A 24,368-nucleotide genomic window follows, 5' to 3' on the forward strand; every position below is an offset into this window, starting at 1 on the left:
TAGTTAATGTTTTTTTTGTGACTTAACTATTAAATTACTAAATACTTCTAGTTTCAATTTTTGGGAAGATACAATTTTGAACAATATCATTTATAACTGGCAGTATTACTAAGCAAACCATTATGATGCAGTAGTGGGATTGCTTTTTAAGATATTTTCTAAAGATCTAAAATATAACTTTATGCAGTCATGTCAAAGTTTTTTTAACTTCAATAATAATAAAATTGGTTAGGTTTTTATTTATTTATTTTAATAACTAATAATTAAATCTCCCTTAATATTTATTAATTATTTAGTTAAATATCTAACTCAAATTATTAATTAAAATACCTCAAAATCATACATTAATATTTATATAAATTCAAGTTTATTTAAATGAACCATCCCTTCTAAACAACCTCGCCTAATTTAAAGATCTTAATTACTAAATTGTTAGCTTTTAACTTAATACAAATAAAATAAAAATCATCACTTACTATATTGTCTTGTTGAGTTAAAAAACAGTATTAAATATTACATAATATTTTCAAATAAATTAAATATAAACCGATTAATTATGACCCATAAAGCATCATTTATGACCCATAATCATGTGCTTAATTTTACAGAAAGTATGATGTAATGACAACTTTAATGACATCTTTTAAGAGAGATATTAATTAATAATTAAGCTTGAGATTGCATTAATTAATTAATTAATTATTATTTTTTAATTAAAAAAAATAGCATTGACCCTATTTTAAGTTAAATGCCGTGAGAATTCAACCAAAAGTTTTAATCATTTAAATAAGATTTTTTATACTCACATTACCTAATATAGATTAGTTATAAATAAACGCTAACTATGTCACGTTAATCTTGAGAATATGACATAGTTTCTCTTAACAATTTTTTTGTGGCATCATCTATTTTATTTTATTTTAGTTTGCTTTATAAACATTAATTATTTACTATTTCTTAGTTTCGTGATAATTTGACTATTTTATAGATTTATTTTGATAATAATTATTTAATAAATAAGATGTTCCAAATGTATCTCCCATCATATAATATTGAGAGATTACTGATTGGATTAAGTTAATTTTTATAAATAAAATTATATTTGGTAATAGATTATAAACATGTTTGAAAACACCTGAAAATAATTTTGAACAGACAAATATTATTAAATTACATAATATTATTTTATCTAAAGCACTGTTAAAATAAAACTCACTAAGGCCATGTTTTCTTTGGGTTTTAAAAAAATCTAATAAAAATTAATTTTTCAATCAATCAATTCTAACAGTCACATCACTCATTTCATTAATAAAATATTAAAATATCATTTATTTTAAATAGTTATTATTTATATATATCAATACCCTTTAAATTTTGTTATAAAAAATAATAATCACATACTCAAAATCATCACCGATCATCATTTTTTTTTCTCTCTAAGTTTAAAAGAATTTTCAATACGAACGAGGCATAAAATTGAGATAGAAGAAAGACATGGTAAAATTAAATTGAATTGCTATTGAAATATGAATGAAATTGATATAAAATAAAAAGAGCAAAAATACTAGTACTAAAGTAGGAAGTGATAAAAGCATGTGAAGAAAAAGACATTCCATTTATTATGATATAAAAGTGGTAAATATATAATTTAGAAGCATTTATGTTGTCTGGACAATATCGTAAATATTGAGATGATTGAAGGGTAAATGTTGTTGATATTCTTCTTGGGGTGGTGGTACTTGCGTGCCGGTAAGCCGCAATCCCACCAAAGACGGTACCATATTGGTCGCTTTCTTTTGCGCTCAATTCTAGCCAATGTATATATATATATATATGTATATCTACATTGATCACCATCATCATCATCTTCCTTAGCTCACTCACTATTACATGATCTGTAAAACCCTAACAATGGCGACTCCTGTCAAGCAATTCTGTGAAGTGGACCCCATTGTCTGGAAAGGATGCGCTGGTTCATTCGTTCAGATTCCTTCTGTCGGTTCTAGGGTCTACTATTTTCCTCAAGGCCATGCCGAGCAATCATCTTCACTCCCATCTCTTTCTCCGTTGGTCTATTCCAAACCGGCAATCCTTTGCCGAGTCGCCGCCGTTAGATTCCTTGCTAATCATGACAATGACGAGGTCTTCGCTAGTCTATGGCTCGCGCCTATTAACGGTTCCAGTAACGTCCAAGACGGCGGCGGCGGCGGAGGAGGAGGCGGCGATGGGGAATGTGAATCCGTTGCTGACGGAGATAAGATGGTGGAGTCATTCACTAAGGTATTAACGCAGTCGGACGCGAATAACGGCGGAGGTTTCTCGGTGCCGAGGTATTGCGCGGACTCGATATTTCCGACGTTGAACTATGATGACGATCCGCCTGTGCAGACGGTTTCGTTTACTGATGTTCAAGGGATTGTTTGGAAATTTCGCCATATATTTAGAGGTACGCCTCGTCGGCATTTGCTGACGACTAACTGGAGTAAGTTTGTGAACTGTAAGAATTTGACTGCTGGTGATTCTGTTGTATTTATGAGGAAGAAGAATACGGATGAGCTTTATGTTGGGATTCGTAGATCATTCCGGTCGAATCCTCACTATGGCGAGAGGTGGAATAATAATTACCCTGTTATGGGTGGTGGTGGTGATGGTTCGGTCAAATTGAATGGAGATGGATGTGAAAATGGCGGCCATGATGTGGCGTTGAAGAAGAAGAATTCGGGGTTTTCGAGGATAAATATGGGGATGGTTTTGCCTGAGTCTGTTGCGGAGGCTGCGGAGTTGGCAGCTGAGGGCATGCCTTTCGAAGTTATGTATTATCCAAGGGCTGGCCGTTCTGAGTTTGTGGTGAAGGCTGAGTTGGTGGAAGAGTCTCTTCGCTTGTACTGGGCCGGAGGAACAAGAGTGAAGATGGCTGTTGAGACGGAGGATTCATCCAAGATGAGATGGTGTCAGGGGACGGTTTTATCTGTGGTGTATGATGATTGTCCATGGAGTGGCTCTCCATGGAGGATCCTTCAGGTATGATATTGAATCTGTTTGTGATTTATTCGATTGTAAATGTTTACATATTCTTTTATATTATGTGGGTGTAGGTTGAATGGGATAAACCAGATGTCCTGCATAAAGTGAACAGAGTAAGCCCTTGGCAGGTGGAATACGTTCTGCCCACGCCGGCATTGCATTCCACCACTCTCCCCCCAGCTAAGAAATGCAGGTTTCCTCTGTATTGTGAATCACAAGTAGTCGATGGAGGAGGAAACGTCTTCTTTCACATGACAGGATTAAGCAGCAGCCCAATGAATTCCAACAACCGTTCATCATGGACTGCTGATTATTCACTTCCTGCTGGCATGCAGGGAGCCAGGCAAGATCAGTTATTTTTACCCACTTTTCCTAACATCATAGATACCACGAATCATTCAATGGGAAGTAGGATGTTGTATGCAACTCAGAAGTTGGGAACTGTATCTACTGAGTTGAGCATTGCTTCCACTTCCGAAAGTTTGTCACCTGAGAGTCAGAACAATATGCCTTTCTTTCGCAATGGACTGATTGGAGAACCTGTCAGCCACGACTCATCAGAAGATGCTGCTAATTCTTTCCTATTGTTTGGTAAGATGATCCATGTCAAAACTCCTACTAAGAATTGGTTTGAATAGAGAAGGGACTCTTGACAAGTATTTCAAACCCTTCTCTTGACCATGTTCAAAGTAGTACTTAATAACCCGGTTGGTGTCTGCTGTGAAGAACTCTCAGGTTTTGCCCCAATTAGAGAATTCACAGGTACATACATATATGATCATACACATTTCTTCTCATATTATGCCAACATGATTTATTTGGAAAAATGTTGTCTTAAATCATCTGTCATCTGACAGTTATCATGCTCTGGGAAACTGTCTGTCTTGAACACTATAACATTACCCATAGATTTATGCTTAGTTAGCAAATGAAATTCTGAGCAACCTGACTTGAAAGGGTGTTATCTGGTCATAGCACGTGTATCCATAGATTGAGGCCTGAATTTGAGTAGTTGTGTGGAATATGTCATATGATGGCAATATGTGATTAAGACCTATTAACTGATTTCATGTTCTTAATTGTTCTCTTTCCCATATTGAAGAGAAACTATGTGCAATTCATTCATCTACCACAAAACATTATTTTCTCATGTTATCAAAGCAATAAAGATTCTAGATGTTTTAAAATGTTCTAGGGCCTACACATCCTTTCAACCACACGACCTTCAGCACATCCAAGAACCAAGGAAAAAAATGTTGAATTCACGTTGTGGTACTTTCATTTAGGACACCCAAACATCATGTATATGGCAAATAAAATCCCAAATTTCTTCCTTAATAATGATGTTTGTTCCCGTTTGATTTTAAGCACAAGGAAAAAACACACTCATCTTTTCCATGTGTGAGCTACAACTATAAGCCATCCCCACCTTTTGCACTTATTCACAATGATGTTTGGGGTCCATATTTTGTTAAAACTCTTTTTTTTTCTTCTTACAATTGTGTCATTTATTCATGTTCGTACCCGTCTAAGTTGGCTGTTTCTCATGAAAGATACATGTGGTGTAGGATTGATATTTGAGAAACTTCAATCAATGATCCAAGCTTTGTTTCAATACATCGAATAAACACTCCCCCAACATAATGTGTTTGTCAAACGCTAAAACATACATCTACTCATGATTCTTAGTTTAGAGCCACTTGTATGCACAATTCATTCAACACAACAATAGAAGAAAACATTCACACAAAATTGACAGGATGGTTAATGTCTATACATCTGCTAGCTTGGAAATCGTTTCTCCTCTAACCGTGAATATCTTCAACTATTATTTCTGTTGTCTAATAAATAGGAAGGAGACTTTAGTTTGTAGTGAAGTTTTCCCTGTTCATTTGCTTGGTTGGAATGATTTTTTCAATAAAATTTAATCATCCAATGGACTTCAGTGGAAGAAATCATTGATCTGTTTTAGCAAGTTCATGGGGGTGATTTAATCCTTTCTCCCAAATTTATCCTCCAATTTATTAGAGAAATATTTGCCTTTGTGGCTCGACGATTTCTGAACTTTGTTCTTGTTTAACATCTAGTTGCAGGTATTTGGTGTTGGGAGGAAAATACGCTGGAGGAGAGGAGTTGGATATTTTTTTTGTATTTTGTTATTTGGTTTGGTTTGGTTTTGGTTTGTTTTGTTTTAATACTGATGAGGGCTTAAAACCCATGGAAGAACTGTCAATTGGCAACTAATGGGGGAAATTTGAATTTAGAAAGCTTGTAAGTGGATGCTTGCATTGATAGCACAAGAATGCTTGCTGCTTTTAATCACTTTCAATTTTCTGGCAAATTTGTTTTATTGCTTTAAGGTGGTGGGCGACCTTAGTTTTACAGGCTTGGTTGGTATTTGTTTGCAAGGAATTAGGAAGGCTAATATTATGTCTTCTTCTCTTTAGACTTATATCCCAGCAAAGAAGATATAAATCAGTTTTTTGTAGTGACAACAAAAATATCATTTCCGAACCATCCTCGATCATTCAACTACATATCAAACAAGAGAAAAACAAAAACCGTCCAAACAGTTTGATTCATAACTATCCCGTCTAGGCAGAAATTCCATCCATAGTTTGAGTGCCTCTTGAGTTTCGTTTTATGAAACTTGTAGATCGATTTCTTAATGTAATTAAAATTCTTTTTGAGATTCGTTTTAAGAAACTTGCAACATGTTTTAGGAAACTTTTCTTGAAATTTGTTGTGTTTGTTAATATCTTGATTAGCAAAAATAAGATTGAGATAGTAATGATATGTTACTCAAATTGTAAGAGGTATGAAATCATGGTTTAATTATTTATTTATTTATATATATATATATATATATATATATATATTTTAAATTCTAGTTGAATTGAAATTCTAAATAAAAATAAAAACATATTAAAAATAAATACAAAATTGAGTAGAAACCCTAATCAAATAGAAATTCAGTGTCAAGTATTGAGTGTGAAAGATGCAGGCACCATAGTCATTGAGGAACGGAAGGTTGAGTTCAATTGAATTGAAGATAGTCGCGGTCCCATTTACAAGTAATACCGTGGGTGGGGGTGAAAGGTCTCGTCGACTTCAATGGCGTTTTCTCTATCTGGCAATTTCTCCTTATGCTGCAATGCTCGACCAGCTCTGCCTTTACCTTTATCTATCTCAACATCCTCCAAGACCCCGTCCCTCAAAACCCTAGCTTTTCAGCGCCATCAGCCCTTAATTTCACTCTCCAACTCCTCTTCTATCCCTATCAAGACCTACAGTCGTTCGATTACATGTCATGTCAACGTAGATAACTCCAGTTTCCAGGTAGGTGTACTCGCTAGTCAATTCCAAGGCAATTTGTTTTTCCCGCAATAGTCGGATTGGCTTTGAGATCAGCTGTGTGTGTTCTTGCCTGTTTAATTTTTGAAGATAGATGTGTTGTATTTCTTGAATGTTTATTAAATCAAATTGCTGCTTCAAGTTTCAATTTACTTGTGATCATGAAAAGAAATCATTTTTCGAATCTTAAATTTTGATGTCTCTACTTTTTGACGATAGAGTAGTGATGAGGACAGCAGTGATACAAGTGAAGTGGAGGAATTAGAACAAAAGCCCAACCTGATATCATCAACCGATTTGACAACTGTTATAAATGTTTACAAGGAGGCTATACTAGAAGGAGATGAGAAGACTATAGCTGAAGTTGAGGCCTTTATTACAGCTCTGGAAAAAGAAAGAGATGCACTGAGTCAGAAATTTTCGGCTTTCTCAGGCGAGATTTCTTCTGGAAAAGACAAATATATCCGGTTGCAGGCTGATTTTGATAATTTTAGAAAAAGGTCTGAAAAGGAGAGACTCACAACCAGGAGTAATGCCCAAGGGGAAGTAATTGAGAGTCTTCTTCCCTTAGTGGATTCGTTTGAAAGAGCGAAACATCAACTTAAGCCAGAAAGTGAGAAGGAGAAAAAGATTGATAATAGTTATCAAGGTATATACAAGCAATTTGTGGAGATCATGAGGAGCATAAGTGTTGCTGCCGTACCAACAGTAGGAAAGCCATTTGATCCCTCTGTAAGTGGCTTTTCTCTTATATCTTGAGTTTTTTTCTATTTTATGTTGGTGCAAATTGATTTCCTTTTGTGTATTTCTGTCGGGTATTCCTTTAAAGGAAAGCGATAAAAGCACAAAATTCTTTATTATATCCCTGGTCTCAAAGATAAAGGAAAGAACACAAAAATGATCAATTTTGTAGCACATGCCACATAGTATGGTTTCATATTTCTTTCCCCTTGAGAGTTGTATTGGAAAATCTACATATTATATGGCTTATTTGAAAATACTTTTGATAGGCAGTTGGGTGCTACATCATAGGCACATTGGTAAAATAATTTAAATGATAATAAAATATCTTTCGGGTATGGACAATAAACCATCAATGAATTTCTCGATACATCCCCAAATATATGTTTGGTATATAAGGTGTGTGGCTGAGTGACACCTGGAGTCTCCTACTCTTCAAACGTCTCTGCCTCATAATCTATGCCATTATCATGAAGTTTGGATAGATTGTAAATCTATTTATGACTGTTTTGTTCTTAGCACTCACCCAGCCCAATCGGACACTGCTTCCACCTGAAAGAGCAATTTGATCGGCGACACATTTTTTTTATGTGTATGAATCTAGGCTAGACTAAGTTCAAATAATGTTTCCAAACGAAGCCAATAGAGGTTTGGGATCAACTAATGGCATTTTATATAGATGATATGTGAGTTTCCAATCATGTTGTAATGCTTAACACATCTTGATTTGAAACCTGACTTGTATGAAAAACAGGTACACGAAGCCATTGCTCGCGAACAGTCCCTTGAATTCAAGGAAGGCATTGTGATGGAAGAAGTTCGTCGTGGATTTATCCTTGGAGGTCGATTACTACGACCTGCTATGGTTAAAGTTTCTTCTGGACCCGGTAACAAGAAGAAAGTATCAGAGACATCTGATGAGCGACCCACAACGACTGTTGGGATTGAAGAACAATAGTTTATTATACACCAATCCTCATATTATTCTTGATATATGCTCAATTTCTTTGGCCCATTGCCTGAAATCAATATGGTTGGTGCTCAAAGAGAAATTTTGCAAGAGCCAGCCACTAAGTTATGGGGGGTAAGGAAAACATGAAAACTCCATTTATTGCTTACTAATAAGAATAATGTGCTATCTATGACTGATCTATTTAGGGTTTCTGCTTCCAGTTAACTAAATCAATTTAATCCATTTAATGTGAAAGTTTCATTACAGCTGATATTCTTTATGCATGATGAAGAAATAAGGTTCATGTCATGTTGATGTCAGCAACAACTAGAATATGAATAACTGATCAGTATTGAGAAATAAACCATGCCAAAGATGAATTACCTTTCAAACTGTTTCCCTATTTCTAGATTTGAAAGAAAAAACTCATATATTTTCATACACACAAACTGCAAACAAATATGTGTATGAACTTGAAAGAAAATAATAATTTCTTATTCTCTAATCCTACCTTCTTTTAATTAAAATGCCGATAGTCATATTATAATAATATTGACAAAAAAGTGATTTAACGTTTCTTTTCCCATCCAATATAGTGGGCACAACTCATTCTGAATGATTTTTTTTGTGTGTTAAATGTATTAGTTAGTATGGATTATTGAAAAGAATAACTCATGAATTTGAATATTTCCATTCAACTATTCATGTGAAAATATTACTTAGATATAGTATGGAGTTAAAAGGGAATTCAAATTAAGCTCCTCACATTGAACAATTAAACATGTTTTTGTTCCAACCATCGTGTGTGCAGAAGATTCACTTAAAGCTAATCTTTTCTATGATCAGATCCGAAGTAGACTCGTAAATTAAGTGTTAATTTGGATGCACCTTGACCAATACCCCCAAGATGCTAGTATTAATTAAGATACTTTGAATAGAAAATTGAGATTAACTTAGTTCAAGCATATGGAGATAGGCTAGAACTTCATGTGTATTAGTGAAGCAGTAATCCCTTTGTTGGTCTGTGAAAGTGATGAATTCCAGGAAAAAGGGACAACAAACCTCTGAGATCTTGTCTGCTGTGGGTGAGAGAAATGTCTCAATAATGATGAGAGTTGGTTGGTTGGTTGGTAGGTTGGTTGCATTAAGAATTGATTTAAGGTTTTAGTGATGCATGAGACAAAATGTGTTGAAGAGATTCTGGTGCTTTTGGCACACAACAAACAAACCCCATGATAAATCTGAAGTGCCTTCCTTCATCATAAATTTTCCCTGATAAAATGATTAGCTATTCACTACAACCAGTCCCCCCTTTATGAGGACAGTGGAAGGTGCAAGTCATTTTCACAACATAAATTATGCACAACTATTGTACCCTTTTTGTTATTCATCTTTTATCAAACTGCTAAAAATATTCAAATTATTTGGCAAAAGAAGATCATCTTTTCATCCACTTTTTCATTCATTTTTTAATACAAAAATAATTCATTTTAATGATATTTTTCATACTAAATACAAACAAAATATTTAATAATTATTAAAATTAATTATAATAATAAAGGTGATCAAGAAAAGACTAATAGGCTACTTTTGACCCTTTCATGAATAAGAAGCTTCTATCCCTCTGCTAAAGATGTGGATTGTTTTGGGGATTAAGAAACAATTGAATTGGTTTCAAAAATTATTTATACAACTTTAATAATACATATTTAGATATGAGCTTACTTAGGGCTCGTTTGAGAATCTGAGTTTTTAAAAAAAAATCAAAAACCCATGTCTGATGAATTTAAAAGAAAAATCAGTTTTTAAATTATTAAGATCAAAATACTCCAATCAAATATGTTTTTTATTAATATAAAATAAAATAATAAAATATGTTTTTTATTAATATAAAATAAAATATTTAAATATAGGATAATTTTAGTATTTAAATGGACAAAAGATTGAATACAAAGTGCCAAATTTAAAAATATTTTCATTTTATCTCAGAAAATTTTATTTCACATAAATTCTATTTTTTTTTTTAATAATGATAAGTTATTTAATTCTACATAGTAATTTATTCGATTTATTGTCCCCAAAAAAGGACTAGTTTCAAATTTCAATATAATTTAAATTTGTAGTTAAAATAATATATTTAATAAATAGAAAACAGGAAAATTTGATTATTTTAAAAAAGAATCCTAATTAGTGGTGGGTCGAATTATCTTAATATTTTATCAATATCTTATATCTTACCTTTATCTATAAGTTCGGTATTCAAAAAATGCATATTTTTACCTTACATTGATTTTGATATACAAAAAATTCATACATTTACCTACCTTAATTTCGGTATACCTTATTTATCGGTATTATACTTTTTATACCTAAAAATATATTAATTTAAAAAAAAAAAATTCATAAAATTTCATATATCGAATAATATTTCAGAATAATTATATTTTAATATTATTCAAAAAAATTATATTTCTATAATTAAATTAATTTCAAATCTATTTAATTATTTCCTTTATAATATATATATTAACTATCTATCATTACGATGTATTTTCAATATATACTTTTTAATATAGTTAAATCCCTAATTCTAATGTTTCATATATATATATTTATATATATATATATTAATTTATACATTAATATAAATTATATTCTCATATTTTATATAAGTTTTTGCTTAACTTAATAGACTATTCATCACAAATTGAAATGGATTTAGAACCCTACAAACAATTTTCATCTCTCTCCTCCTCCCTAAGATGGAATACAAGAAACAGACAAACAAACATTGACAATTTCTAAGTAAAAACAAAAACAAGAAGATGCATTGCAACAATCAATTGTTATATTTTTGGAGAAAATAGATCCAATGATGGAGATGGAATCATCGTCTCTTAGCAGAGGCTTAGTGGCCGTGTTGGCCGTATCAGGAAGCGTGGTGTTCTTAGCCCATCATGTTTACAAACATCTCGCCTCTGAATTCATGGACGCCATCGAATTCGAATTTGGATCCGGCAGGAAAAAACCCAACAAGAAAAGGGTTCGATTTGCAACGGTGATATCGCCATCGCCGTCGTCATCTCCGATGAACAGAGCACATCGCACCAGACGACAGCCTTTAAAACAGGGGAAAAGAACCAACAACAGACGAAGATGCTGTTTCAATTCTACAACAGACCGTGACCTCAAATTACTCGACACAATGCCTCTCAATTGGAGAATAATGTACAATAGTATTATTCGATACAAAACTGAGAATAGTAAATCTTCTTAAAACTAACCAACCAAATTAGAATGTAAATATAATTGAAGAATTTGTAAATAAACATGAATGAATGATGATCATCATCTATTGTTTACTAATAGAAAAATCAAACATTTTCTTTCTCTCTTCCATAATTTCATCAATGAAATCATGAATCTCTACTCTAATAATCTGAGTCCCAGATTTAAGCATTTCCAAACAATCCTTCAAATCATCAATTTTCTTTCTAATCTTCAAATTTTTTCTCCATGCAACCCTTCCTCTAGTCTCTCTCAATCTTATCTCCAAAACCTCCACCGCCGACATCGTGCGTTTGAATTCATACATCAACAATCCTTCATTCCCTTCCTGCGTTCTTTCGATCTCCATCGCGACTTTCTTCTTCAATCTCTCCATAGAAATCAAACACCCAGATCCGAATAACAAACGCCCACTTAAATCATCATCTCCCTTTAAATACCCATATTCAGGCGAATAATTCATCAATCCATAAACCAATATCGCAAAGAGAAGTGAACTGACGTTACTAATCGCATACAAAACTCCTTTGAATCCGTTGAATTCAATTAATTTGAATTCGTTCATTACATTAATATTGTCGAAATTCAATGGCAGTGGAAACGCATCAAAACCGTTTGCTTCTTCCATTCTCCTCGCCATTAATTTGCAAGAACCGATAGAGTACAAAACTTGTTCCTGTTTCATCACTCAAAAAACAAAATCAAATATTGAAGTGAATTGAAATTAAGTAACTGAAAACAAGAAATTATTACCCGATGAAGACGAATATGTTGGTGTATATGATCTTGATCATCCTCGAAAGAGGAGATGAAATTGAATGCATTTGAGTAAAAACTATCCATGCGTGAGATGATAGATTTAAGAATTTTGCAGAGTTTCCAATATTTATCACTCTCCTTCATGTATTCATACAACCACTTATCGCCGGAATTCAATGGAATCTTATGAACCAAAAGCGTAAACTGGGTATTAATTGATCTTAAGAAAGAAAGAGTCTTTTGGAGGAATTGGATTGACATGGAATCAGTGGAGGTGAAAACACGTTCAAGATCATCGATACCACTTGTTAGAAACTTGTAATATTCTTTGCATGCAGCCATTATCACAACCACAACCCACAACCCTAAATCTTATAACTCTGTAAGAAATATTACTTCATATAAATAAGTACATAACAGTAAAACAGAATAAATAGGAATATTATATCTATGTATATATAGATTTTCATGGAGATTATATTTATTTTTTTCTCATTCTTTCCTTATTCTTCAATATTCTTCAATATTCTTATTCCAAATTGTCCCCTAATTCCTTTTTTATTTATTTATTTATATTATAAAAATTAAAAACATATACATATATAATAGGATTAAGAAAATATAATATATATATATATATATATATATATATATATATATACAAAAGAATAGGTCAGATAAAATTTGCTCCTCATTGCATGGCTCACCCTAGGTTACGGAGACCGGGCCAACTAAGAGTGTTTATTTAATTCAAAATTTTTTAAAATAAAAATTATAAATTAAGTTGAAATCAATCTTGTTTAAATGAAACAAAATATTGGTGCCTTGCAATTATTTTTGTTCATCAAAATTATTTTATTAATTCTAATTATAATTTTTTGAAACTGTAATATATATATATATATAAAAAAAAAACAAAAAAAATCAATTAATTTCTAATTCTATCCCACATATAGGAAAGAAAATTTTAAATAAATATTATTTAAAAACCTTTATTTCTCGATATAATATAAAAGAAATATAAAGAATGGAATTGGATAAGGAAATAAAGTGTATATAGAATATAAAATTTTAAATAAATATTCTCTATTCTTATTTACATCTCAACGATCAACATAATATTTATATAATATATATAAATATTATCTCTTAATAATTATATATATATCACATTCCATACATAATAAAAATAGTATATCTATATAAAAAAATATAAATATTCTCTTTATTTATTTCCTAATATAATATATACATATTTTATTTCCACATAATTATATATTCATCCCACTATATATTTATTTTCTCTTCTTTAATTTTATATATATATTCTCTCATTTTTTATATCTATATATAATATTTTCAAAATCTTACCTTCAATATATGTATATATATATATATATTTAATAATTCCAAATAAAATATAGAAATAAATTATATTTATATACATATATAATAATTTTATTGTATATATTTTTAATGATATAATATTTAATTTTTTAGTTATTTTTAATTGTTTATTACATAATATTAATATTATAATATCAATATTATAGAATCTTCCTTCTTTAATAGTTTATTTCTAATGTAAATTTATAAAATAAATTTTATTGTATTTTTTAGTTATTTAATATTTTATTTATATAAAAGTTAAAAATAAGTCAGAAATAAATTTATAATATATTTTAATAAGTGATGAAAGAATATTTTTTTTAAGAAAAATAAAATATTACGAAAAAGTAAATTATAAAAAATATAAAGTTTTTTTTATTATATGTAAAAATATATAAATAGAAAAAGATAAATTATAAATAAATGTAAAATTATTTATTTAAATATACATTTTTATAATTATTATTTTTATTACAAAATATAATAAATTATATATATATTAACACAAACATAAACAAGTAATAATAATTTTATTATAAACAAATAGAAAGTTATTTATTATATGTATAAATATGTAAAATTATATAAATAGACAAAGATAAATTAAAAATAAATGTAAAATTATTTATTTAAATATACATTTTTTATATATAAAAAATATTTCAAAATATAATAAATTATATATATATATATATATATATATATATTAACATGAAAATAAATAAGTAATAAAAAAAATATTTTTAATTTTATTATAAATATTTTAATATTTATAATATGTATACTAATATTATTAAATTTTAAAAATAAATATCATATTTTTATTATTTTGTAAAATTCAACAAACAAAAACAAAATTTGACTTTTCTTAAAAATTGGAATCACAATTCGGTATAAACTCACAAGTTTTATTTTGTTAAAAAAATTATAAACATAGGTTAACGTATTCATTGATATTATCATTTAAATGTTTTTTTCTAATAATTTATCCTTACAACTTAATTATTATTCTTAATTTTAATTTATATAGTTGTTATTTAAATAAAACAATAAAAATTCTATAATTAATATAAACATTAACTTTAAAATCTATTATAATTTAGAATTATGTGTTAAATTAATTATCAATTCATTTACAAACTAAAATAAGAAATTAATTAATTAGAGTAGATTTAATGATAATTTAATAAATAATAATAAATCCTTGATATTTTAATAATTATTGATATTTGTAAAAAAATAATTGGATTGTTTATTTTAAATTTGAGTTATTTCAATTAAATTAAAATCAATCATCAACCAATTTTATTAAACATTTAAATCATCAATTAATTTTTAAAAACATATTCTCTTTATTTTAAAATATTGAATATTTATTTAATAATTTTTTACTTAAAAGAATTTAGTGCTTAATTAACTATAAATGTATAGCATATGTTGAAAGTAATATTTAACAATTTTATTATTTAAATTAAAAAGTCAATTAATATTAACATTTAAATTATAATTTAGGGTTTGCTTGTTTACAATTTAATTACAAATAAATTACCCTTTTTTTAAATAATATAGTTTATTTACTAAAAAAAATATAACTTGACTTATTTCATCCAGATACTTCTAGGAAACTATTGGTGTGTTATGTAAATTTGAGTTAATTAAGGTTATTTGTGTTTTTTTTTTTTTTTAAATGATCCAAAACAATATTAGTAAATGAATAAACACAATCTGATATCCAAAAATAATATGTTATATGAAAAGATTATATAAAAATAATAAGAAAAAAAGAAGTTACAAGCAGAAATGACAGTTTTGTTTGAAGGCTCTGTTTGTTTGTTTGTTTAGTTTTGTATCAGTGATGACTACTACTACTGCAGAAATCCAAGAGCATCTTCCTCCCTTCGACAATTTCATCAAAGAAATCATCAAGCTGTCCTATGATATTTTCAGACCCAGATCTCAGAATCCCCAAACAAGCCCTTAAATCATCAACCTTTTCTCTAATCTCAACTTCTTTTCCCCAATCTACCCCTCTCCCACCACCTCTCTCATATCCCCTCCTCTCCAGTTTCCTCTTCAGCTCTTCCATGGCCGCCTTCGACCGCTTGAATTCGTACAGCAAAACGCCCGGACGCCCATCGATCGCGTTAATCTCTGTTTCAACCCTCTGTTGCAATCTCCCTTTCGATATCATAAACCCAGATCCGAATAAAAAACACCCTTCTTCATCGTACGAATCGTATCCTCCTCCTCCCCGGAGAAGATATCTCTGCTCCGGCGAGCAGTTTACCAGTCCGTAAAGCAAGATCACAAGTAGAAGTGAACTTACGTTTCTCATAGCGTATAGAACTCCCCTGAATCCATTAAACCCATTTAACTTTGACTCGACCGGGAGTTTCTCGTCGGAACAGAGTGGGAGTGGCTCAGCCCTATTCTCAACTAATCTCCTGTTTTGATCCTCCAATCCATTGGCGTGTATTCTGCAAAGGGATAGAGCGTTCATCACCTGTTAAACCAACCAACCATCCATAAGAAATAATTTCAAATAATTTTCCTCTGTTTTTTCATAAATATTATACTTATTCATTTTGATATAAAAATAGACCTGAAGATGAACTTGGGGAGATAGATATCGATGATTTTCAAGAGGGGAAGTGATGTTGAATCCTTCCAAGTAGAAATTCTCCATATGAGACATACCAGACTTAAGAACATGACATACTTCCCATAGCTTAGAACTCTCATCCATATATTCATCCAACCATTTCTCCCCAACAGGCAAATCAAGTTTTTGGACCAAAAGTGTAAGCTGGGTATGAAGTGATCTGAGGAGAAACAGAGATTTTTGTAGGAAATGGATTGACATGAAGTTAGTGTTGATGAAAAGATGTTCAAGATCATCGATTCCATTAGTGAGGAAGGAGTAGTAACCATTGACAGAGTTTGTATATGAAAGATCCATCATATCATCAGAAACCAAACAAAACAAAACAAAACAAAACAGGAGGGGAGGTGAAAGAGAGAAGAAGAGAATATATCTTATAAAGAAGAAGAATATTAGGTTTCTATAAAATGAAAATGATAGTTGAAGAGGCAATGATGGGTGTTTCCTATATAGGGGAAAGGATGATTGGTAATCTGCCATTTTCATTGTTTAATGGGGGCAAAAGGAAATTAATTTAAGGTCTTGTTTGATTTTTATTATTTATTATTTGGATTTGGGTCTCAAATAATACACTTTCTTAATTATTTATTCAAATCAATGAAAAACTTTTTCTTTTTTATCCAAATATCCCAAATCAAACAAACCACCACAAAATATCCTTATTTTAATTGATTTTATAAATTATTCTATGAATCAATCATAAATAACTCACATCTTGCTTTGTTTGTGTTTTTTCTTGTTTTATTACAAATTATAAATAGTAGAAATCTTATTTGATATGTTCACATTATTGATTAAGTTTCTCTTATTTAAAAATTCATTAAAATTAATCTAAATGTAAATATTAGAACTTATGAACTCATTTTTTTAAAAAATTTGAATTTAGTCTTAAAGATTAAAACTTTCTTAGTGGGAACTTAAAATGTCTTATAATTTATTAAAGAGTCTACAAATTTAAATATAAAAAAAACAGAGACAACAAGGCTGTTTCTATATTTATTATTTTAGGATTTTACCCAAAAACCCAAAATCTCATTTACTGTCTTTTCATAAATTAAATCGTCCTTTAAAATATACAAAATACTAAAAATACTCAACTATTTTATAATTTTATTATTTAAAGGTCTAGTTTTTTTTTTATACATCAAACAATTTTTTTTCTTTTTTTATAAATATCCAAATTTTATCCAAAAAAACAACATCAAACTAGCTCCAACAACAAAACATACATGAAATTTTCATGGGGATGACTTCCTTTTTGCCCATTTGAAACTGCCAAAGTAAATAAAACAGATATATTTTATATAATTTTGTTGCTTTGACCATACAGTACATTATTTTGTCATGTATGTTGGTTCCGTTTTCCAACTCAATATACTTCATTTTAAGAGCTTGATTGATTTACCATTACATTACTCAATTCTTCAATTATTTATTTGTATAACATTTTATTAGAATATAGCTAGAGAATTAAATTTATATAATACATATGAGATATATATTTATAGTATTATATCAAATCCTATTATATAATTAATTTTAGGAATTGGAATGTTTGGTGATTGATATAATTAGTCATATATAGTCCATTAATATATATAGTCATGACCATACTAATAACTATATATATATATATATAGGGTTTATTAAGATGTCTGTGACCTAGCTAGTAGTGCCTTTTATAGCTTAACACAGTCCAAATCAATAAGTATTTAGAGTCTACTAAATATTTTAATATTTTAATAAATTTCTATATGTGGTTGTAATGTTATTGTCACGATCTAATTAAGAGAGAGATATAGATAATTAATAAAAAAAAACATTTCCAAAAGTATTAATTGGTTTCCTAAAAGGCTAGTAGCCCACACTAACATGAGAAGAGTCTAAAAATGTTTGCAATTATTTTAGTTGTTTCTCAAATTCAATGTATTAAGTCTTTAACAAGTCATTTGAATTTATAAGAAACAATTGACACTAATTTATTTTTTAATTGACATTTTTATATAAAAAAGAATGTAGTTAAAATAATGACAAGAATTACAATAATGAAAGCATTTCAAACAACCAACAAATGGTGTTTAGTTATTTTATACTTTTTTAGACACCTTAATTCCTAAACAAATATATCAAATTCCAAATCCAAACAAAAAGATAAAAAGAGAAAACAAATTAAACAGATGAAAAAGTGAACAAAAAATTATTACCCCCATCAACAAAAAATTAAAAGAAAAAAAAATGTGTTTAGTTGTCTTTTATTGTGAGGCAAATAAAAATAAAAGTCAAAACAATGTCTATGTAATTAAAACTTATGTAACTATTTAGAAATTAATAATTTGGTTTGAGTGTTGACAAGAGTTAAATAATAAATAATTTTAGATAATAATTATACACCTAAAAGAAGATATTGTTACAACTTACCAGATAAATATCCGCCATTCATTAACACAAGTTTTTAACTCTTCATATTTTACCTATATCCATATCTATATCCAAATTAAAGAATAAGTTGTTTAATAGAACATAGTTTATATATTTATTTATTTTTTAGAACGCTGGGTTCCGCTGCTCCTATGGAGTGCGACTAATCCCCGCGGGTTAAGTACATAGCCCGCAAACATACTTAACCAATTAACCAGGCGCGGAACTTGCCGCCTGACGGGCTCGAACCCAGGACCTCATGGAGACATTGGGGATATCCACCTCTTGTTGCCACTAGGCTAGAAGAGGGGATCATAGTTTTTATATTTGATTTATATTAAAATTGACTAATTGAAATATCAATTTAATTTTTTAAATTAAATACATGAGTTTGTTTTGAATATAAGTTCAAATAAGTAAATTATCAGATTTAAGTTATAAATTTAAAAATAAAAATGTTTAAGAGTTTAAATTTAGAAAAAAAAAATTCAAATGAAATAATATACATAATAATTTATATTATATATAATTAATAATATATTTTTGTTTGGCACCCATGCCACGCCCTTGCTCTCTCAGCAGGCCATCATCACTTACTTAGAAGACCAACCACATGATTGTGAACGCCATTCATTTATTTTTTCAAAATAAAAATTGAATGTGCCCTCACTTTATTAAAGAAATAAAATAAAAAAAAATATGTTAGTCATAATATTGAATTAGAGTAATTTGTTAATATATATATATATAATTAAAAATAAAAATATTATTTTATTTAAATTAATATCTCAATAAAATATTAAAAAATAAATAATTTTGTAAGTAAATTAAAAAAATAATCCAAACTTAACTTTAGTTCCACGGAACTAGGTTTCCAAACAGGGCGTTATTTCTCATTTGTTCTTATCAAGATTTATGAATGAGATAAAATTTCATTGTTTGTTATGAGATTGACTATCTTTACTTGCCGACTCAATTAAATGACCTCTTCTGGTATGAGTAATCAATTTGAAAATATCTATTTGTCATTATTTTCTTTTATATAATATTAAATTTACAAGGTTAAAATTTAAAATATATATAGTATGTTTGTTTGATAAATAGATTATTTTCTAAACATTTTTATTTTAGATTATAATCTATTTTTATTTATTTAAAGGTTTCTTTGGAATTATAATCCATATTATTGTTAAGGCTTTATTTTATTTGATATTTTTTTTTTTATAATGATTAATTAATAATTTAACCAGTTTGTTTTATTTTTTATAATGATTAATAATTAAACCAGTTAGTTATATATCAAGGTATCTCATGTTATATAATGTTAATAACAAAAAAATATCAATTTTAATTAATAAAGATATATAGCTCGATAAAAATGGTTTTTATTATATAAAAAATCACGATTTTAATTATGAACCGCTTAAATTAAGAGGTAAGGAAATGTTATTATTCATTAAAAGTTATACATATATTATTTATAATATTAATTTTGTAAATAAAGGTGGACACAAAATAGCTGATATTAGACCTTTTTTTATCATAATATTATTAACAACACATATATTATTTATAATATTAATTTTGTAAATAAAGTTGGACACAAAATCGATCACTAATTTTGTAAAAAAATAATGTAAGCTACTATCAACAACTATTTAATATTCAATCATGATAATTTTTGTGATTTTATTTTTTGTATCGTTATATTATTAACGATTTAAAATTTGTAACACATATATTATTTATAATATTCATTTTGTAAATAAAGTTGGACACAAAATCGTTGATATTAGTCTTGTTTCTTTAATTTTTATTTTAAAACAATGTAAATAAGTTTTAACTTCTTTGTTGTTGACAAGATCTTATGTTTCAATGGTTGGTTATATATGTTTCTGAAAATGAATATAATAGTGAGTATTTTAACTTTTCTAATATAATATAATTAATCTAAATGTTCAATATAATTATTTAAATCATATATCTAATAAACATAACCATTTTTTCACTCAATATAATAATAAAGATATTATAAGGTGATCAACTTGAGTCAACCCGTTGACTCTGCCATAAGATATTATAAGGTGATCAACTTAATCTCATGGCTTAGTTAACTAAGCCATAAGATTAAGAACATATTTGAACATTATTAAAGAACATATCATTAGATAATTATTTGAAAATTCAAATATACTAAATTTAACATGTTTTATTTACTAACATAAATTTGTTATTTATACATTGGATTATAAAAGTAAATTTTGGAATATCTTTATTAATTTAATATTATTAAAAAACTACACATGATATATTCTAATTTCTTCATTATTTTATTTTAAGTTCATTAACACACTAACATAGTTGTAAATAAAAATATTTTTATCTAATTTAAATTTGATGCAACTAAAAAGGCCTTAAATTCAAGCGGAATTATGATGATTATGAAAGAATGATGCTGCATTTCTAGAATTCAAAAAATATATATTATATTTGGATACATTTAATTAAACTTTGACAATATTTTTATCAATATATTACCATTTTAAAAAATATTATATTATAAGATATTATAATATCTTAATATAATCATTTTAGTAATGTTAGGACATAAATTCATTTTGTTTGCTTAACTTACTCTCAAACTCTGTTTTAAAAGTCTAGTTTAGGTGTGTTCTTATTGAATTTTTTTCTTACAATTTAATAGGAAAATGAATGGAGTAATATTTATTTAATTGAGATTAGTAATCACTTTAGAAGAATCTTATTTCTTCTATCCACTCAAGATAGTGCCAAATACAACATTAGAGGTAATACTGGGGTTGAATTCAGGATATTTTATATTTAAATAAGTTGGATTTTTAAATATGATTTCATTTTAAATGAGGCCAATGTAAAATATTTTTAGTTGGAGAGAACAGAAGATCGAGAAATAATACACACCATTTTAATGATTAAAAGAAAAGAAAAGTGAGTTGACAAATAAAATTTTATTTTATTTTTTCATGCGCTAGTCTTTTTCTTTCGTCTTACCTCTTTTAAATTATATATATATATATTTATTGGTGTTTGCGATCAATATAGATTGCATTATTTATCGCTGAAAAAAATAAATAAATGAAAATATTTGTATAAAAATAAAATAGCGACGAGAAGAAATGTCTTAATTAAAGTCGCTAAATGTCAATAGTAACGGTAGTTGGACCCTTCCCTCGTTGTCACTATAGTTTACATCGCTAATGATCTTAGCTTAGTTGTCGCTTTACTCCGAATAATTTAACATTTATTTTTTTAAAATTATTTTTATTTGGATCAATAATTGCGAGAACAAAAATATTAGCTAGGTAATATTACATTAATGTTTGTTTGTTAGACAATTATAGTTTAAATTCTAACTCGTTTAAAAGTCATATTAACATTAAAGAGTTTAATATTCATGACTATATAACTATTAATAATAAATTATCTCTTAAGTTGAACTCATTCTTAATTTATCTCTCTCTCACATTTAAAAGTGTCAAATCTCTTGTTTAAACAAATGATCTTTCAGAATAGTTTGTTGATGAGATATGAGTATAGTTTGATTCAATTTATTTTCTCCAACTTATTTGTACCCACAAATACAATTCAATAAGTATTTCAACTTATTCGAAATAACGTTGTGTGTTTGATACGCTAAATCACTTTTATTTATATACTTATTTGTTTCAGGTTAGCCAACTTATTCATTAAATACATTTGATGTTATTATTCACGTATAGTTAAAACTAATGCACATATTTAAAATGAGTGTCTACCATTAATATATTAGTTTATTATAAAGTCGAGATTTATTCACGCTCATCAGATGTGTTCCCATCACTACCTATATAAAATATTCTACTATGTGATAATATTGTTCTAGAAAAGCTATTTATATATATATTGAGGGGCACATGGTAAGCATTTCAAGTTGATATGTGAAGATAAAACTTAAAGTTAAAAAACACACTAAATTCCGTCCATTATAACTAAGATGAGACGTTTGCACCATTGAGATTGCATTGGAGGCATGGGATATGGGTCAACCATAATAAAGATTACAAAATTCCACTCCAAATATTAAAAAGTGGGTCAAACAAGGACATCTTAGCTACCACCATTATATTTATTCCTCGAGTTTAAACTCGTTAAATTCGGTAAATCTCAAAATTCTCAGACAAAAATTATAATAATTAACAAAATAAAAAACAAGATATTATGTTATATACAAATCTATTCAATGCTAACTATAAACACGTCGATTCATTCGTAATACCAAAATCCATTCATTTTAATTGACATGGCTATTTGTCACAAATTATTCATTTCAAATTATTATAGTATCTTTGCCAACAACAACACAAACCATTATAGAATCAATATGAATATACCAATAACATAACAAATAATTAAAAAATACAAATGCTAACAAAACAGAGATTTTGTCATGCAATATACTGATCTCTTTCAACAACTAACAGGAATTAAAAAAAATCGCCACATAAAAAAAACAAGACAGCAAAGACAAACCACTCTAATTCCAAATTATATAAATAAAATGTCAAATAATGAGATTTGTTACGATTGATACAATAACGTTCAATGAATTCTGTTGTCTTCTAATCTGATTTGCCATAACATTTACAACTATTTAAGAAACACCCAAATGAGCTGGCATTTTTCTCCCTTAGGAATCCACATATTTTTAGAAATACATAAAAGTTTATTTAATGTCTGAGTTATTTGGAAATTGTATTGCCCTTTGTTTTGATTTGGGTCATTAATTATTCATTTGTGGTTATTTAAATAATTTTGTTTAAAACAGGTTTGTGAAATTTTGAATTATTAGTAAAAATATTTAAAATGTATTAATATTTAATAAAATATATATATTTAATATTTTAATTAATAAATTTATTGATTTGATTAATGACCATGGATTATTTTAATAACCTAATGGACTATTCAATTAATTCTTACCCAACCATGCTTTTATAAAAATAAAGTAAAAATACTTTAATTAATAATTAAATTATTGAATAATTAAAAATAAATAAGATATATATATATATTCATTTTATTTTTAGATTTGTATAACCACACATAATATAAAATATATGATAGCAAAACAGAAACTTCATTAATTAGGGACCTCAAATAATGAAAAAGGGTTGTATAGGGTTGTATAATATTTGTATTGATACCTACTATATATAGAGTGTAGCTGCTATATAGGCTATTAAAATGCAACCCATTAATTACTGATCTTTATTTTATTTGACAAATATTAATGATGGATAGTACTTTCTTTCTTTCTTTTTGCTTGCTTGCTTACTTTTGAGGATTCCTTCCCACTTATGAAACTTATGAATATTGTGTCAAAAATAAAGAAAAATCCAACATTTAAAAGCCATCATTCAATATATTATTCCTTTAGAGCTTGTTTGATGTTGATTTTTTTAAAGGATTATAAGTACTCATTCGATGTCACAACCAAGGTTTAAAACATATTATTCTATTTTCCCAGTCTTTTATGAGAATTTGAAAGAAAAAAAGTTTGAATTATCAAATTATTCTTTTATATTTAAAATTTAATAAAAGTAAATTAATAATATTTTAATGGATGAATTAATTAATTAATTTAATTTATTAAAATAATAGTAATGTGATAGAAATATATTTTTAGATATCAAATTAACTAGCTCTAAATGGGCATGCAATCTGAAAAATAAATTAGGGTTATCAAGTTGATTAGGGTTTAGA

At 28.1% G+C, this 24,368-nt stretch overlaps 4 protein-coding genes across 5 annotated transcripts; 2 read left to right on the forward strand and 2 right to left on the reverse strand.

The window, feature by feature from the left end:
- Positions 1–1,901: 1,901 nt before the first annotated feature.
- LOC124927198 (auxin response factor 17) lies at positions 1,902–5,480 on the forward strand. The gene is made up of 3 exons (XM_047467569.1): positions 1,902–3,021; positions 3,096–3,786; positions 5,112–5,480. Exons 1-2 carry the CDS (start codon positions 1,912–1,914, stop codon positions 3,660–3,662), a joined length of 1,677 nt encoding a protein of 558 aa, XP_047323525.1. The 5' UTR covers positions 1,902–1,911; the 3' UTR covers positions 3,663–3,786; positions 5,112–5,480.
- A 514-nt stretch (positions 5,481–5,994) lies between these two features.
- LOC124927661 (protein GrpE-like) lies at positions 5,995–8,337 on the forward strand. Its single transcript, XM_047468117.1, has 3 exons — positions 5,995–6,363; positions 6,598–7,110; positions 7,874–8,337. The coding sequence occupies exons 1-3, from the start codon at positions 6,139–6,141 to the stop codon at positions 8,075–8,077; spliced, it is 942 nt and encodes a 313-aa protein (XP_047324073.1). The 5' UTR covers positions 5,995–6,138; the 3' UTR covers positions 8,078–8,337.
- A 3,086-nt stretch (positions 8,338–11,423) lies between these two features.
- On the reverse strand, positions 11,424–12,460 carry LOC124924959. Its single transcript, XM_047464939.1, has 2 exons — positions 12,113–12,460; positions 11,424–12,035 (listed from the first exon to the last, which is right to left on the reverse strand). Exons 1-2 carry the CDS (start codon positions 12,458–12,460, stop codon positions 11,424–11,426), a joined length of 960 nt encoding a protein of 319 aa, XP_047320895.1.
- A 2,888-nt stretch (positions 12,461–15,348) lies between these two features.
- On the reverse strand, positions 15,349–16,494 carry LOC124926741. 2 transcript variants are annotated; one of them, XM_047467028.1, is made up of 2 exons: positions 16,110–16,494; positions 15,349–15,984 (listed from the first exon to the last, which is right to left on the reverse strand). In XM_047467028.1, the coding sequence occupies exons 1-2, from the start codon at positions 16,436–16,438 to the stop codon at positions 15,357–15,359; spliced, it is 957 nt and encodes a 318-aa protein (XP_047322984.1). In that variant the 5' UTR covers positions 16,439–16,494; the 3' UTR covers positions 15,349–15,356. The 2 variants fall into 2 exon arrangements, with proteins under 2 accessions (XP_047322984.1, XP_047322983.1); XM_047467027.1 differs by having other exon boundaries at positions 15,349–16,010.
- Positions 16,495–24,368: the final 7,874 nt, after the last annotated feature.

The sequence above is a fragment of the Impatiens glandulifera genome, chromosome 2, assembly GCF_907164915.1.
Source record: "Impatiens glandulifera chromosome 2, dImpGla2.1, whole genome shotgun sequence".
NCBI classification, from domain to species: domain Eukaryota; kingdom Viridiplantae; phylum Streptophyta; class Magnoliopsida; order Ericales; family Balsaminaceae; genus Impatiens; species Impatiens glandulifera.